The following is a 17,879-nucleotide window of genomic DNA, read 5'->3' on the forward strand; positions in this document are numbered from 1 at the left end:
TCTGGAATAAGAATCTCCATAATTAAATATTTCCTGAACTTTCCTCATAATAGTTCCGAAATTGATGAAAATATAGAAAAAGAACTACATAAAAAGGGATTTTAGTCTTACCAGAATCTTACAAAATGTTTCTCAACAATTATAGATGGTATGCTAATGGCTTTATGACATTAAGATACTGAAATGTCAAGAGTCACATAAATCAGAATTTAATTAAACTATTTTGGGGAGAGATTGATTTAATGAAGTTTTTATTCTACAGACACAAAGACAAGAGAGCACTATTACCAGAACTGGATTTTGTGGGAGTACACTTTGGTGACAAGGCACAAACATAAATTTGTTAACTCATTTCAAAATAATGTTTTACCTGGTTATTGGGGCTGAGATTAAGTAATCTCCACGAAGAGTACATGAGGTCTGAAAAATGGTACAGCAGTCTGAGTCTCGCTCTCACTGTATGAATGCTCACTTCCTTCAGTGCCCCATACTGTGGTGGAATGGCATCAGGTAAACCAAGCTGTAAAGGCACTGACACACCTACCATAGAAAACAAGAAATTATTTCATAAAGTGCCTGATCTTGCTCCTCTTTAAGCTAATGGCAAAATTTCTGTGGGCTACAGTGGAAGTAACTTTGGGCCTATAGTGAAACAAATTTTAATAGACAATAAAAGATATCACCTCACCAATCTTATCTCTCTAATAATATCCTGGGACTGACACAGCTATAACAACACTGCATACAAATTTTAATAGGTTCTTGCTGTATTATACTGCGTACAATGACATGCACTAAAAGCTCACAAAAGCTGAATAAAATTATAGTACAAGCAATCATCTATTCTTCACCTGGAGCTCTCGGTGGGACGGGTGGGGCAGTCCAGGCAGCACTGTGACAACGTCCTGCTGAGATCTGTCGAATATTCTTTCCTTGTAGGACAGTTATTAAGGTTGGTTCTCTGACATGGTTGGTATGGCCCAGTCCAAGCTAGCAATTTACAACAGATTTAAAAAAGGATGCATCATGAAGTTCTATTAACAGGACCAAAAATTAGCTTTATTATTTGCAAAATTCTCTAAGCAGAAGTTCAAAAGGAATAGGAGATGAAAACTGGTAAGATGTCACTCTCAGCATACGCTGGGGGAGAAAACTTTTACTAGAGAACATGATATAGCATTTATTAGCATATTCCTCTAATATATTACACCTATGATTAAAGAAAATAGCTGCCTACATCAGCTAAATCACATTTAATGAATAAAATGACATTTAAATACAAAATGCATAAGCTATTCCACATAATTGTGACCTACAATCTGATAACTTTTAGACCGACTAATGGTTTGTGATTTGAACCAACTTTGTATCTAGTGTTTTGCAGAATAAAAATATATATATATATTTTGTGACTCAATGGCTCATAATTACTGTTTAATAATGATTATTATTAGTGTGTTATTATTTCTGTGTTTGCCATTTAAAGTTGGGTTTTTTTTTTGTTCTAATATATAAACTCCCACAATAGGCTTTTAAAATGTATCCTCTGTAAAAGAAAAACATTTATTACATGAATTAGTTTTTCCTGCTAAATCCCATTTGAATTTCATATTCTAAAACCGAAAGATATAAATAATTATATAAAAGTTATAAATCATTGACATTGCAGTGGAGGACATATAAAACTAACAGTCTTTTAGAATCCAGACTATCTATTTTTTTAAACCAAACAAATGTTTACCCTGCCATAAAAATACAATACTTTCACTACAGAGAAAGTCCAAGGCTTTTCCTTTAGGGATTAATTCAAAATAGCCTGCTCACCCCAAAAATGCTGATGTACCAAACCCTCCACTACCCTCGGAACACTAGTTTCACACACTTTGAGCCTTCTGCTTAAATCTGCAACCCACAAAATGGTCAAAATACCATCCCACAATCCAAATCCAACAATCCAGGAATCTGCAATGGTTTGACAGGTACCATTGGGTCATGGGACATTTTTTGGGTCATGGACCAAAACAGGTCAATAACTATTGCAACAGACCATGAAGACTTGCTGATAATAACTACAGCTGGTCAAAATGTTCAAATTTGACATTTTTTGTTGGAATTTAGATTTTTCCAAATGGAAAAAAAATTGATTAAATTTGTACAGTTTGTTTTCAAGTTTCAAATGCGCTGTAAAAGTTTTTTGTTTAAAAAAATTAGATGAAATTTTGAGAAATTAGTAAAAAAGTTTCAAAAAATTTGTGACATTTTCACCATGTTTTCAATAATCTCTATTATAACATTTTTAATTTGAGGGAGAGTGGAAAAGTGCTAATACTGCATCATATTTTTCTTTACTTACTCTTCATAAAAAGATTCTAAGTGCATCTAGGAAGCTATACTTATTCTCATGAACACCTGAAATAAACATGATATTGTACACACCTGCCCTTCTGAGTTACTACCCCAGGCATACACATCACCAGATGATGATAAAGCTAGTGTATGCTCTGCTCCTACAGCTATATCTTCAATGAAGATTCCTGACAGCACTGGAACTTGCTGTGGTCTGTTGTGATTTCGAGCTCGGCCCTCAGGCAAGCCAATCAGTCGATCTAAAATTGCACAAAAAATTCTCATGTAGTACATATACACCACAATCCTTTCTAAGGGTTAATTTTATTATGGGGAGAGAGAGAGACAGTATTCATGTAAGTGGACATTAATGGCATTGGCTTGAGACAGATCTAGTGGGCGCTTATTTCCCTGAAAAGCTGTCTCAGTATCCCTCAGTACTGATCTGAAGTTCCTGCTATTTGTGTTTTAAGCCTGATTCACCAATCACACCTTTTGGTGCTAGACTGTACAGTGATTTTGTGATTAGGGTTGATGTCCACAAAGAGGTAAATGAAAAAAACATTCAACTAATTTCACTTGGAGTCTCAGTTCTATAGATTTCTACACAACCTCTGTAAGTCCATGGTTAATGACAGTAATTGAACATGGGTACCATCTATTACCTCTGTTCATATCAAATTTAATCGAGATTCAGGAAAAAAATCTATAAGGTTACAGGTAAATGAGGTTAGTGTTTATATTAAGTTTGTCTTCCTTGAAAAATAAAGACACAACTATTAATTTGGACTTTAAGAATGCATCAAAAAGTAATTTGCTTCAGAAGGTCACATTTGCATGAGGCTCAAGCACAATCCGTAGAGTAACACTGTATTGTGATTTCATATATTTTATATCTAATATTGTTCCTTTTTACTTTTAATTATTATATTAGTGGTTATGCTACAGTGGTTGGAATTATACAGTAATAATTGCCAAGCCTATAAATGATCGCTTATGTACTGTATGGTTGGACGAGTATCATATGCTGGGGTCAATTATCTAAAACATTATTGGCTTCGATATATCTTTAAAATGTACAAAAGCCTACAATATAGATATCCCTCTATATGGGCAACTTACCTTGTCCAAAAGTATATACATGACCGTCTTTTGTTAATGCAACAGAAAACTGCGTTCCACAGGCAACTTTCTTTATTCCAATTCCACAAAGAATATCTACTTTCTGAGAATAAGAAAGAAAGAGCTAAATACTGTTCTATGAGTATACATATGGAAAGTAGACAAAAAACTCCTCCATTTCCCCCTTCCCTCCAAAAGTGGTTTATAATTTCAGAAAGACCATTTATATGTTATAGCTTTAGTGTGGTTCTTATATTAAACTTGAATGTATTAAAAAAGACACTAATTTCTTGTAAAATTTAATTATATTAACATATTATTCCACATTAAATGAGTCTGACTGCATCTCTATACTGAGGTAAAAACCTCTTTCCTTCAAGCTAGCCTTCAGGTTTCTACTATTTCTAGAGTTGTAGAAGGGTGATTACTAGGGTTTATAGAGACCATTGTGGCAATTATTAGTCTCAGTTTAACAGAACAATTGATAATTGTTTGCACGCTAAGCACTCAGGTAGGAATTTTCAACATAAACTGGGGGCTTAATTCCCACAGGCTTCTTTGAAAACCCAACCCTCAGATACCAGTTTTGTAAAAATACCAGCTAGTGATTTATGTAACTATACTAGTCAATATATTGCCTTAGTAAAATTTTCAAAAGCAGCTATGTCCCACTGAAAATTACTTATATCTTTTTGAAAATTTACATCATATAAAAAATTAAAATAAGAAGTTGAAAATTTGCAAACACACATTTACAGACACTAAACAATTATTCAAAGGATCATTTCAGTATGAATTCTAACCTGTGGTGAGGATTTTGCTGTGGAATTTCCCAGACCAAGTTTTCCATAATCTCCATCTCCAAAAGCCCACACCATTGAGCCATCTGTGGACATAACTATAGTATGGTTTAGTCCACAGGCCACCTGGTAAGTGCAATACAGTTTTAATTAGTTTTTCATCAACATACTGATACAAAAAATAAAAAGCCATATTCTGAAAAACAAAATAAAAAAAACTGAAAACCTTTTCTAAATATTTAGAAAAAAATGTTAAATACTTTTGTTTAAAATTTTATACTGATGGAATACAGCAGCGTTTATACACTAACACTCTTAAATAACATTCTTTAGACAGTTCTTCCCTTACCTAAACTGTAGAACAGCTTTCAAATTATATATCCTCATTGAAGCTCTTTAAACATTAATTCAGTAGTGGTTAGGGTTAAAACAACAAAGGCTAATTTTATCACTCTTTTTCACAATTCAATGTTTATAAATGTTGTAAAATGGAGACACATCATTGCAGCAAAAGGATCAGATTATTCAATTAAAAAATAATGAGAGATTATTATGGTTAGATATTTGAGATTTCTGAGTGTATTAAAAATGCAGAGGCAGTAAAAACCATTAACAAAAATTATAAAGAGAATTCTTAAACTGACACTACTAAAAATCATATAGCAACTGATCCTCAGAACAGTTACTAACAAAATACATTTTGTTACATAATTGCATGTAAGTAGATAAACCATGCCTGTCCAATCTGATAACCCTCCAGTGCTGTCACTCTTTCAGGAAGTTTCTTGTTGGAAGTGTTTCCTAGACCCAGTCGACCATAGTCACCATTTCCAAATGTGAACAGTTTGCCATCTGCGGTCACCACTGCTGAGTGTTTAAAGCCACATGACATCTAGAAGCCAGAATTAATATTAATTTTAAAATGGAATATTAGCACCATACAATTCAAGAAAGAGGAGAACAGAACTTTCTGAATGCAGACCTAGTCATTCCTTACAGTTTAAGAGGATAATTAAAAACTAGACTAGCTGAATAAATTAACTGTTTTAGACTCTTCTTGTATTTCAATAACAATGTTATAAAACAATTAAAAAGTCTGAATACAGGATGACATGGGGAACCAAATCACAACCAAAGACAGACAAAAGAGTTCTCCCCCCCAACCCTCTCAATAATCAGTTTACACAGTAAAGGAAGGAGTTTGAGTTCACTTGTTTCAATTTGTACCAGCACATCTAGCTGGGATTCTTATTCATATTTCTGTGAATACTGAATTCTTTAAAAAAGCATGCTAAACGATTTGCCTTGCTTTCCAGTATTACATTACCAGGTCAATTATACACTGTGCAAATTCCCCACCTCTTGTCTTCTTTTTCATCTGTTTGTGGTTTCCCATCTTCGTCTCAAAAGAATTATTTATAGCAAAGACCTTTTTTTCAGTTTTTATTTTAAAATTTCCCAGGAATTTATCAGTGTTAATTATATATTTTTTTTTAAAGGGTGAAAATCGGAGGAAAAAATTAACTTCAGAGTTTTCTGGGTAAATATTGTTGGATGATGGGACAGATAAAAAGCACAGATTTACCTGGTGTAATGTACCGGATTTTCTTAATATAATCAGTATTTTCAGTGGCCCAAAATTTGGATGAAAACTAGTAAAAACCAAATAATTGCTTTTGTAAAACTCAAGAATTTTTTTAGTGAAAATAAGTAAAAACTTAAAATGAAGGGCCGTATCAACAGAGAAGAAAAGAATTCTCTCTCTTAGTAAAGAATTTAGACTCCGTTATCCCATGTTTCTCAAATAATGTCACAATACAGTGCATAGAATATGAGATCACCAGATACACTATGTCTGATAAGTCAGCTCATTCCCTGGTTACACCAAAAAATATAAAGATAGAGAAGTTTTCTAATGAACCACACTATGAAAGATAAAATGCCTCCCCCTCCGTTTACAATATTATTCCTGCTCATATAAGTATCAATGACTTAAAAATTAATAATAACTGCCTACATATTACAGCATGTTTGAATGCAGAATGTTTTAAACTTTTATTTTAAATTCGTAAAATGTGCAATATTAACTACAGGAAATTTATAGTTTTTCCAAAACTAAGCATAATGTTAAAAAGACAGTATTTTTCTAATGGTATCTTCAGCAAAACAGTCCTTATTTTAGTGATGTAAAACTGCAGTAGTAATCATTAGCCAGTCACTAGCACATAGATGCACAAAATTATTTTATATTGCAAGTATATGGAAAAATCAATGGTGTCCTATTTGTCCACGGAGAATGCAGACAAAAACAAATTTGTAGTGTTCTAATATTTGAACATAGATGCAGCTAAGCATGAAGATACAGTGGTTGCCTTACGACAATCAACACAGTATGTCAGTCATATTTACTGACATCTTCAAAGTGAAACTGAACCAAATGATAGCACATATAATGGTAATTGAGATTAAAATTATGTACTGTCAACTATTCAAGCCAATATAGATATATTGCACAGTTGCCATCAGTATAAATGCTTGGGCTGCAGCTCCTTAGTATAGAAGAGGGAGTTGCCTCAGTGCATTCTCCACAAAGTGCCCTCAATTTTGGAACCAACTCCCCAACTTGGTCTGAAACAGCCTGAATTTCTTGACCCCCAGGGCATGCTGCAATCTTGCTTATCTACCCAGGGTTTTCAGGAGTGAAGGTCATCAAAAGGGGCTGATATTTGTATGGCAATAAAAATATTATTGGGATTGATTTTATTACATTTGTTATTGTTTGTGTGTGGGTGCAGACTAGCTGCTGGCTCTGCTTTTAATTTAATTATAGTTTTAATTTTGGTTAAAGACACCAACAGCCAAAGACAGGCACTTTTTTATACAGCGTTACAATACACGTCAGTACCAGTACTGTCTTTCACTATTTAAGCGAATTTAGAGCTAGTGAAAAAGGCTAGTTTGACATAAGAATGGCCATACTGGATCGGACCAACGATCTACCTAGTACAGTATCCTGTCTTACCAGAGTGGTAAATGCCAGATTCTTCAGAGAGAGTGAACAGAACAGGGCAATTTATAAAGTGATTCATCCCTTGTCGTTTAGCCCAGATTCTAGTGGTAACAGGTTCATGGACACCCAAGGCATGGGACTGCATCCCTGACTGTCTTGGCTTACAGACATTGATGGACCTATACTCCATGAATTTATCTAACCCCTTTATACTTTTGGCCTTCACAACAGTCGGAGCAATGAGTTTCACAGGTTGACTGTGTTGTGTGATGCAGTGCTTCCTTCTGTTTGTATTAAACCTTCTGCCTATTAATTTAATCTGGTGACCCTTGGGTCTTGTGAGAAGGAGTAAATAACTTGCCCTATTCACTTTTTCCATGTACTTTCTCATAATTTTATAGACCATGATCATATCCCCCCCCTCAGTTATCTTTTTTCCAAAGTGAAGAGTAGTAGTCTTTTACATTTTTCATTACATGGAAGCTGTTCCGTATCCCTAATCATTTTGGTAGCACTTTTCTGTACTTTTTCCACGCAGTATTCCAGGTGCGGACATAACATGGATTTATACAGTAGCAATGGAAGCTTCACCAACACTACTCTACTAGTCCACCTAAACTTTGACACACACACCTAAGTATTGAAAAGATATTTCAGTTTCCATTCTCTTTCAGATTTTCAGTCTTCCTGAGACTATCAACAGCTCAAACAAGAAAGCCAATTAGCGTGAAATGCAATGGTGAGTTTTGTGCTGTTGACACTCTTAGCTGGGAACTTTACTGAAACCACAGACTCATTTCACAATGGCCAGAGAACCATGAGCTGATGATGACTTTTATTCATTACTTACCTATGCTGAATTCAATTTTGTGACATTGAAGAGAAAGGCTCCACATCCCACAGTCCCTGTGTCAGCCACCTGTTTGCTCACCTGCATTTATTAATGAACCCTAGCTAATGTTCCCAGCAGCAACTATCATGTCTGCATTTAATAGGTGAATAAAAAATTTGTTCTTGAACCTGTGCCACTTCTTCTCCTTGTAAGGCCTCTATTTGCCTGGGTCTGCGCTGTCTGTCACTGTTCCCATGGCCCAGTTTACCATAATCTCCGTCTCCCCAGCTAAAGACCTCACCACTTTCTGTCAAAGCCATGGAATGTCCATCAGATCCACAAGAGGTCACTAGCTGTGTTACAACAAAACCTTTAACAAAATGAAGAACAAAATCAGAGTAAGTTAGAAATATAAATACAATTATTCTGCATTGTACAAAATAGTCCATAATAATAACAATTACAAGCTTGTGAATGGAATCAGCTCTGTATATATAAATCTGTATATAGTCTTCCTTTTCCTTTAAGATATAACTTATGCTTGAACTGCTGCAGTAACAAATATGTTATTACTAATTATCTAATTCTACTGTGACAGTCTATTAAGTTTGTTTAGGTGTTCAGTTACATAAATGTATTTCCTTTTTCAGTCCTACTTAAAATGATAAATAATAGTTTAAAAACATTAAGCATAGCTTGAATAAATGCACCAAAAGAGACTAACAACATATGGTTTATTTGTTCAAATTAACATGAATATAAGATCTTTATTAAAAAGAGTAAATTATTTTATTCAGTAAATCTGTGTAAAGACTTAGACAATTGTCCTTTTAGTTTTTGAAATGCGAACTTCTGCCTCCTAATAGAACAACTCAAAAAAATTAAGACAATTCTACCTTGAAGTGCTGAAATAACAGTTAACACATGAAGGTCATCAGAATTTCCTTGTCCCAATCGACCATAACTCCCTTCTCCACAAGCCAAAACTGTACCATTAGCTTGAATGACAAAAGTGCAGTTCTGACCACAAATAACCTGGTTAAAGAAAGAAATTAGTTTTTTTTTAATGCCATTACATCATAAACAATGAACCAAAATGTCTTTATGCATAACCTGAATTGAGACTACAAAGCTGAAAACAACAGGTTTGGGACAACTACCAACATATTTCTTGGTTTAATCACTTCACTGTTACTTAACTTATTCTGAATTTAGCAGAAAAATATGTATTAAACTAAGGGGGTTTTACCACGTACTCACATCACAATAAAATTTCTTCATTCAGTGTTTTGCGTGAAGCTGGCCCCTGGAGATCTAAAAATGGCACCACACACAAAGAGCTCTCTTCATGATCTAGATATAAAGACTTTCCCTTTTTCTGCAAAACTATTTGGTCTGGTAGCATGTTCTTCAGTGAGATTCTCAATGTATTTCTTGAAGCAATTTGGCTGTCATTATTTCACTCTATACTCCAGCATCACATTATTTCAGAAAGCAATCTTGCAATATGGATTATATCAAAACCGTGCAGATATTTTTTTACACTGTACTCACTCTAACCCTAAGAAATGATTTTGCCAGTTTTGAACAGTTTCTTTGTGTGAATTTGGCAAAAACTAGAGCAAACCTAATAAAAATTCTATAACTGGGGAATGTACCTTACACGTTCTGTGGTTCTTTTGTTTTTTGGAAAATTAGCACCAAGTCCAAAAGAGATATTGATAGACATTTTGTAACTAACAACTGAAAATAAGGCAATGTGTGAAGAATAAAATGTAAATCTCTCCTAACACTGTTACCTGTTGAGCCTGTGAGAATGAAGGTGCTGCTACCGGTATCATGACATTTCTACCAGCTTCTGCTAGCTGCCCATGGCGCCCTGCTCCCCATAGATACACATCACATTTGCCACCAAGATGCCAATCCTATGAAACAGCATAAAGGAGCACTTGAGACATTATATTGATAATTTTAGTATTTTAAATTTAAAATAATCAATTTTACTAACCTCAGGCCTTGATGTTGCCCAGGACATAATCTGCTCATCCATACCATTAATCCATTTACTGTTATCCTGAATGATTAAAAACAGATATATTACGGTCAGCCCACCACTTGTACATTATTCTTTCAGTTAATAATCTTGATTTCCCTTCAAATAGTCACTTGGAAGTGGCAAGCCTTTTCCTAGCTGAAAAACTGTTACATGGGTCTACTACTGAACAACAAACTGCTTTTGAACATAAATGTAAAATAGTTTTAACTGTGACTAAAGCAAAATTTATGTACAAATTACTTTTTTTAAATTAATTCATAGTCAATATCAGTCATGTAAACTTGAATGCATCATTTTTGTGCTTGGTGTAGACCTATTTTTCTTAATATTGGAATCTAACATTTAATATTGTTACCATAAGAAAAAATTCTGACTCATGAGTGTCTAAAACTACTTATGGTAAAAAGGGTTGCTTTTAACTGTTGCAGTGGAAAACAAGCAAAGTGTGCCACTTAAAATAGGCTAGTAGAAGAAGATGTGACAATGGATTCAAGAGATGTATAGAAACATAAAATCTGCCATGCAGATTTGGACCAACAACCTGCCAAGTCTAACAGCATGCATCTTGCACTGGCATATGACCAATGCTTCAGAAAAAGGCAAAACCCCACAGTGCTCTTGTACACAGAAGGGAATCCTTCCTGATCACTGTGATAACCTATGTGAGTATTTAAAAATAAAGGACTATGGTATATGTGAGGTCAATAGGTATATAGCAAGGAAAGCAACTAGGAAGAGCCATAGTTATGTTTTCCCCATGAAGCCTTAATTTTAGGAGAATACAAGTGAAAGTATTTATTTGCAAAATTATACAGACTATACAGAATTATACAGATAAAATCCAATAAATACAAAGTTTCCACTTTAGGTTCACCTATCACAACCCATTATATTGGCATTTGGTAGTGCCAATATAGTTGAAGTATAGGACTACTCTGAAAAACTACTTTAAAGATGGCATAATAGGGTCCATTGCCTTTCAATGACTCCATATAGAATTTACTCTGTCTGCATGTTAAAAAAAATGAATTAATTGTCAGCCAAGCAAGCTTCCCTTGGAATGTCATAGTCAAGACAAATTCTCACTGGTTTATGTAACAACAATAGAGGGTCTGCAAATGGAACTTTGTTAATTCTGTTGATTTGTAAATGAGAATTAGTCCAGCTCACTTCTTCCTGTGTCAACTCTGCAGGCTAAGACAATATAACAAAAACTTACTGTAGTTAGTAAAGCAAGTAGATAGGACTCTGAATATACACAGAGGGAGCAGATCTGCTAAACAGGAAGATGCCACTTTCACACTATTACTTCTATTACAAACATTTATATGGCATCAATTGCCACATTTTATATCAATTAAAATAAAATCTCTGTACTCTCTTGGTATTTCCATTAAGTAAAGCATAACAATTTACTCTTTACACGCTTTTCAATTTTTTCAGCTAATTATTACAGATGTTATCTGCACAATACAGAGCATTCTATACATATACTTAATAATAGGTAGAATGCAGTGCATATTACCATTAGAAGTGTAAGCTCATCCTCTGGCACAGGCTCCAGATCTGGAACAGTAAAGGATTCTGGAAACTGTGCTCCTTTGGTTAGAGCTTCAGCAGCTTTTATAGTAGTTGAAAAACACTCTAACCAGGCCCACTCTGTAGGATTCCAAGCTGAGGGATCAAGGAGGCAGTTCTGGTGATGAGGCGGTATTGGTGGATTGCACAAAAGCTGATCGAGGTGAAGCCCCACAGCAAGTGAAGCCAGGCACTGCATATAAGGGCTATGAACAAGCTGATCTCCACACACCACATGGGGCTAGAGGGAAAAAATGGAAGGTCAACATATGAAGCTAGAGGCATGCTTTCATTGCTTCAGAAACAGTAATTCTTCAAAGCTCTTTCTGTAGAAAAAAATTTCCCAGAAAAACCCAATAATTTCCAATAATTTTCATTAATTTCCCTCACAATGAGCCAAGACCATTTGTCAAAGTACCAGACTTCACTCTGCAGTATTACTGTTTCAAATACTGAATGAAACATATTAACATGATTTCACTAGCAAATGCACTTCAGCATATTATCAAAAATTATCATTTTTTAAACAAGGAGTACCACTCAATATATTACAGTATAAAACAAAATTTGTTTTTTTTTTAATTTGGTTTTTCTTTCTTTCTTTTCCCCCCTTTCTTCTTTTTAAGTAGAATACAATACATACTGGAATAATTCTTTAACCTAAACAGCAAATTCACAATAATTTGATGTCATTTATAAACAGTTTAAATAACTCTCTGAAAAGCATACAATAATTTTTTCTTCATTTTCTTTTGCATGTTAACGAAGACACAAAACGCAGCTTTCAGACATGATTTTGTTTCTCTTTGGTTGGGAAGTTCTGAAGAATGAAAAGCAGAAGTGGGGAAGTGAGCATTATTACATGCCTGAACAAAAATAACCTGAAGGAAAGAGGTTACTATGGCATTACAACATATGATGAACAGTGATTGAGAAATCTACTGATGGTGACGCATGCTGTAGCCATAAACAGATGAGGAAACGTATCAGACTACCAGCAAAATAAAGTACTTGTGACATATCTCTGTGCTCCTAGGCTTAAAGGCCTCAAACGAGTGGACAAAATTTGAAGATGTGTTCAGGAAAAGGATATGTAGCAGACTCAGCTGCCCGCTGCATGGAGTGCTGTAATGTACCCAGCTAAAGAGAACTGGATAGGTCTAAATGGAAAAAATGTACCTTGGACTTCAAATTAGAGATGTAAAAGTTTAACTGGTTAACAGATAAGCTTGATGCTTATCAGTTTCTGTTAACTATTAAACTCTACCTAAGCAGAGCCCCAGGGGTGGATATGGCAGTGGGGCCCCATCAAAATGTGGGGGTGCTTCAGCACCCCCCTGCACCACTAACTCCCCGGTTAAACGTTTAACTGTGTAACTGATAGAATTTTAATTAGTTACACGGTTATTGTTTTTACATCCTTATTCCAAATTGCTTACTGCTAAAAGAAGAGCAGCATCCTAGTTTGTATGGAAATCTGCGAATAGGTTTTGTTATTAAAGGTCATTACAAAAGGTGACTAAGTGATAAAAAAAAGTCAGACAAGTTTTGCAGAGTTTCCTATAAATATTCTCGCAGAGATTCTGTAGTAGACAGAAAAAGGACTTCATAAATATGATTCAGACATCTAATCAAATACGTTTTTTTCAAAGTCCACATGTTCTAAAGATAGAGTGTCTCAGTTAGCCGTTGTTAAGAACTATATTAGAATCAAGCCAGAGAAAAGGCGATTAAAGTAAGTGATGGATGTCTTGTAGGATAATGTCTGGTTGAAGTTCAGGAAATCAAAATAGCCTGAATCCAGTAACCAATTAGTCTCATAATTCAATAACAATCCAGACACTGTTTTGTGTCAACAACAGATGTCATGGGTAGAATAGATCTAGATTTCAGTGTGTAACAATAAATTCTATCTGCACTGCCCCCATCATATATATTCACACTGATGGGAGGGACATGACACAGGACTGGTAATAGCAATAGGATCAGAATCTTTGGTTTTTAGTTAAGGCAGTTGGTTTCTTATTTTTAAAGAGACGGAGCAGAATAGTGTCTTTCTCTTCTATTTGTTTGAGTAGATATACTTTCTTTCCTCATAACTGGTTTTCTGAGAAGTATACACAGGATCCTATATCCTTCTTGGTATATCAGTCCCCAATTCAGGAAGGTTAGTTCACAATTTTTGTAATTTCTGAAATTCTTTAGGACATTCTATTGACTGCTCAGTAGCGTTAAGGCACACAGCGATTTCTGTGAATTAACTTCAGCTATACAACTGAATAAATTTGAGAGAGAGTGAGTAAGGGCATGGAAAGTACTAATGGAGTAGTTCAGTAGGCAAAATCACATTATTCGCATTAGGACCATATGTTAATTCCACTGAAGAGATGCAGATATTAATACCAGCACCAGAACTGAGGATCTGAATAAACACTTCCAGAGAAATCTGTATGTTCCTGTATTAAAAAGGAAACACTGGCTATAATTCATAGCAAGGACCTGCAAGAGATTTTGTGAAGATTATTTGTATACCACCCCTTACAGTCATAAAGAAGCTAAAAGAATGAGATTCTGCGTGGATTTTGCACAAAGGAAACATTATATATATATATGCAACGAATTGTTTTCTGAGACATGAGAACAGTCTCCTAGCCTTATCATTTCTTATTCTGGAGGAGGATGCAAAGTAATGGGGACAAGTTTAACACCACGTTTAAGATCATTCAAATTAGGCCTCAAAACAACCATTTTGAAAAAACATGTGGATACCACAGAAATTAAAACAAACGAGAGAAAAAAGCCTAACTTCCTGGGTTTTTTTTTTGGTTGGTTGGTTGGTTTTAAGGGACCGGGGGTGGGGAGGGAGTGGTTTGAGGCTGCTTTATCTGAGTGCTGTAGTTAAAGCAATACATCAGTGCGTGTGTAGCGGTGAGGTCAAAGTGAGTTAACAAAGCAGAAACTTCTAGGATAGCCAAAACACCTATATAAGGCCACAAGAGACCAGGATCTTGCAGTCGGTGACAAAACAAGAGAAAGATCAGAAACAGCCTGACATCAGGAAACTGTAGTTCTGCTAGAGTACTCAAAAGAGTAACTGTAAATCTGATGTCCAAAGTGGGACTGAACCTCAACAAAGGTTTCTTGGATTGACTGTCAAAAGTTTAAGACAGTTGTAATTCAAGACAGACATCTCATGTTACATATGTCAGTATTTGACGTTCTGCATTCAACTATTCTTACCTTTTCATAGGCATACTGTTCCTGAAGCATTATTGGCAAACGTTCCAAGAAAGCCCTCATGCAAGGGGCCATATTTAATCCGAAAACTCCCTGCTGTTTCAGTGCAGTCCTACATGTTGCAAGGACATGATTGGAAGATATCCACTCTGATGTGCAATTCACCACCAACACATCCTGTTCAACAATACAATCACCAGATACATTTTATATACCAGAAATTAAACACAGGAAACATGCTTATTCAGATCAATCTGACTACTCTCACTAATTGTCTTCGTCCCACTGCTCAACACCTAAAAGTATCAGTGTGAGTACGTAACAATGCTGAGTGGAAAGAAAAATTATGTACACCCCTACCCTGATAGAACATGACATGATATAACACAAATTCGGACATAACGCAGTAAAGCAGCGGGGAGCCCCGGACCCTTTAAAGCACCACCTGAGCCCCGCTGCTTTATACCACGTTATATCCAAATACGTGTGGAGCCCCAGGCCCTTTAAATCATCTCCCGAGCCCCGCTGCCAGAGCTCCGGCAGTGATTTAAAGGGACCGGGGCTCCCTGCAGCGGTTGGAGCACCGGGCCCTTTAAATCACCGTTGGGGAAGCCAGTCCAGTCCGGCACGGCGTATCGGCTCTTGCCGGTATGCTATACTGGACCAAACCCGATATAATGCAGTCTCACCTATAAGGTGATGAGATTTTTTGGCTCTGGAGGACCGCGTTTATTGGGGTAGAGGTGTACCTTTATCATCTCTGTATTTATATAACACTTAAAATGATTCTTCTTAGACAGCATTATAAAATGGGCTGGTAGCACCTATAATTATTGAGGTTGCCTGATATTTCTCATTAAAAACCATTTTCAGTTTCTTATAACTTTGCTAAACTTTAGATGTTTGAGGTGTCATCCTCAAGCTCAATTTTTAAAAAAAATTTCAACCAAAATGGTTCAGCCATTTTCCAAAAACAAGGCTAGGGAAAAATACATCAAGAACAAATCATGCCAAACCAAACTAATTTCCTTCTTTGACAGGGTTACCGGGCCTCGTGGCTGGGGGAAAGCTGTATATATTGATTTTAGTAAGGTTTTTGACTCTGTCTCACATGATATTTTCATATGCAAACTAGGGAAATGTGGTCTAGGTGAAATTAGTATGAAGCGGGTGCACAACTGGATGAAATACTATACTGAAAGTAGTTTCAACAGTTCACTGTCAGACTGAGAGGGTGTAACTAGAAGTATATAAAAACACCCAGAATATAAAATTTCAGCCCAAATGGTTAAAATTTAGTAAAATTATAAGCCAATGAAAAATGAAGGTTACTCAGCAGTACCACTTACAGGTAACCTTCATTTCTTCTTCAAATCACCTCAGCACGTTCGATAATTTGATAAACAGAACTGTCTTCCAAGGAAGGTGGGATGTGGTTTTCTAATTAAACAGTGACTGAAGTACCACTGTACCAAACTGAGCATCTGACCAAGATACATATTGTTTTGTTAATGTAAGAATAAAGCTCCAGTAGCAGCTCTGCAAATTTCTGCAATGGGAATATGCCTAAAGCAGTATGCCACAGAGGCCGCCTTTGCCCTTGTGGAATGGGATCTAATCCCTACTGGGACAAGGACAGAGACTAATTTGCAGCTCTCTTCAATGCATTGTCTAAGCCACTGAGGTGCTGCAACTGGGGTGTGAAAAAACACCCCCCTGAGCGCTGCAAGATAGTAAAGCGTCAGTGTAATCAGGGCAGCAGCGCTGGGAGCGCGGCTCCCAGCGCTGCATGCTACTAAGGGTGCTCCGACTACACTCACACTTCAAAGCGCTGCCGGGGCAGCGCTTTGAAATTCCAAATGTAGCCATACACTTAGATAGTCTTTCTGAAGTAAATGCCTGTTCTTTACTATTTTGTGCATAAGAAAAAATATCTGGTAACTTTCTAAACTCTTTAGTTATATTTAGACAGAAAGCTAAAGCCCTTTTAGCATCTAGTGTGTGAATCTTTGCTTTGCCTCAATGAGCAGGATCTAGGAAAGAATACTGGCAGATTAACTGATTGGATGAGATGGAAATCGGTTACCACTTAGAATAAGAATTACAGGTTGGGGTGGAAAAGTCACTTTGTCCTTGTAGAAAATAATGAGAAGTGGGATCAGCCATCATGGCCTGAAGTTTGTTTACTCAGTCTTCTGGCAGATGTTATGGCTATAACAAATGTTGTTTAGATTAACAGGTAAAACCATGAACATTTATTCAGATGATCAAAGGAAATCTTCATAAACTGTGTAAGGACTAGGTAAAGGTCCCATGATGAAGGTGTATCTTTGACTGATGGATAGATGTTCACTAGAGCTAAGCCCTGGTCTCTAAAATATTCTGGGGTGGATCTTTCTCAGACTCTCCTTTGAAGCTGTTCTATTTTGCATAAGTAATTAGTCATTAGGCCAGAGAGAGCAAGAAAGAATGACTCTATAGACTGGTGATTAGAGGACTCACTTGGGAAGTGGAAGACTCAAGTTCATGTTCCTGTTACAATTACTATTTAATTATTTATAAATAGCGGAACAACTTCAACAAGAGAGAGAGAGCCCCCCCACCCATATCATCTCATAGTCCAGTGGGTAGGGCACTCTCCTGCAATGTGGAAGACCCTAGTTCAAATCCACATTAGGCAGAGGGGGGAATTTACTTCAGGTGTCCACATCCCAGGTGAGTGTTCTAACCACTGGGCAAAAGATCAAAAGGGAGGAACCACTACCTCCTCATTTTGTGACTGGTGCCTTTTAGATAAAAACTATTTGGCAAATTCATGTCAAATTCACAAATAGTTTTGGCTAACTTAAAAATGCATTTTTCAAATTTCATGATAGGTCAAAAAGAAAAAAAATCACA

General features: G+C 36.0%; 1 protein-coding gene across 12 annotated transcripts in view; it reads right to left on the reverse strand.

The window, feature by feature from the left end:
- HERC1 (HECT and RLD domain containing E3 ubiquitin protein ligase family member 1) overlaps window positions 1–17,879 on the reverse strand; it is a 266,405-nt gene that overhangs the window by 53,169 nt on the left and 195,357 nt on the right. For all 12 annotated transcript variants that reach the window (XM_030576957.1, XM_030576953.1, XM_030576956.1 and 9 more), the window contains exons 60-71: window positions 14,985–15,158; window positions 11,692–11,985; window positions 10,119–10,184; window positions 9,910–10,035; window positions 9,007–9,145; window positions 8,299–8,480; window positions 5,005–5,160; window positions 4,272–4,394; window positions 3,469–3,571; window positions 2,437–2,606; window positions 852–990; window positions 371–540 (exon numbers count right to left, since the gene is read on the reverse strand). In XM_030576957.1, coding sequence (XP_030432817.1) covers window positions 371–540; window positions 852–990; window positions 2,437–2,606; window positions 3,469–3,571; window positions 4,272–4,394; window positions 5,005–5,160; window positions 8,299–8,480; window positions 9,007–9,145; window positions 9,910–10,035; window positions 10,119–10,184; window positions 11,692–11,985; window positions 14,985–15,158 — 1,842 coding nt within the window. The remainder of the gene's footprint in view (window positions 1–370; window positions 541–851; window positions 991–2,436; window positions 2,607–3,468; window positions 3,572–4,271; window positions 4,395–5,004; window positions 5,161–8,298; window positions 8,481–9,006; window positions 9,146–9,909; window positions 10,036–10,118; window positions 10,185–11,691; window positions 11,986–14,984; window positions 15,159–17,879) is intronic.

Source organism: Gopherus evgoodei, chromosome 10, assembly GCF_007399415.2.
Source record: "Gopherus evgoodei ecotype Sinaloan lineage chromosome 10, rGopEvg1_v1.p, whole genome shotgun sequence".
Classification (NCBI taxonomy): domain Eukaryota; kingdom Metazoa; phylum Chordata; order Testudines; family Testudinidae; genus Gopherus; species Gopherus evgoodei.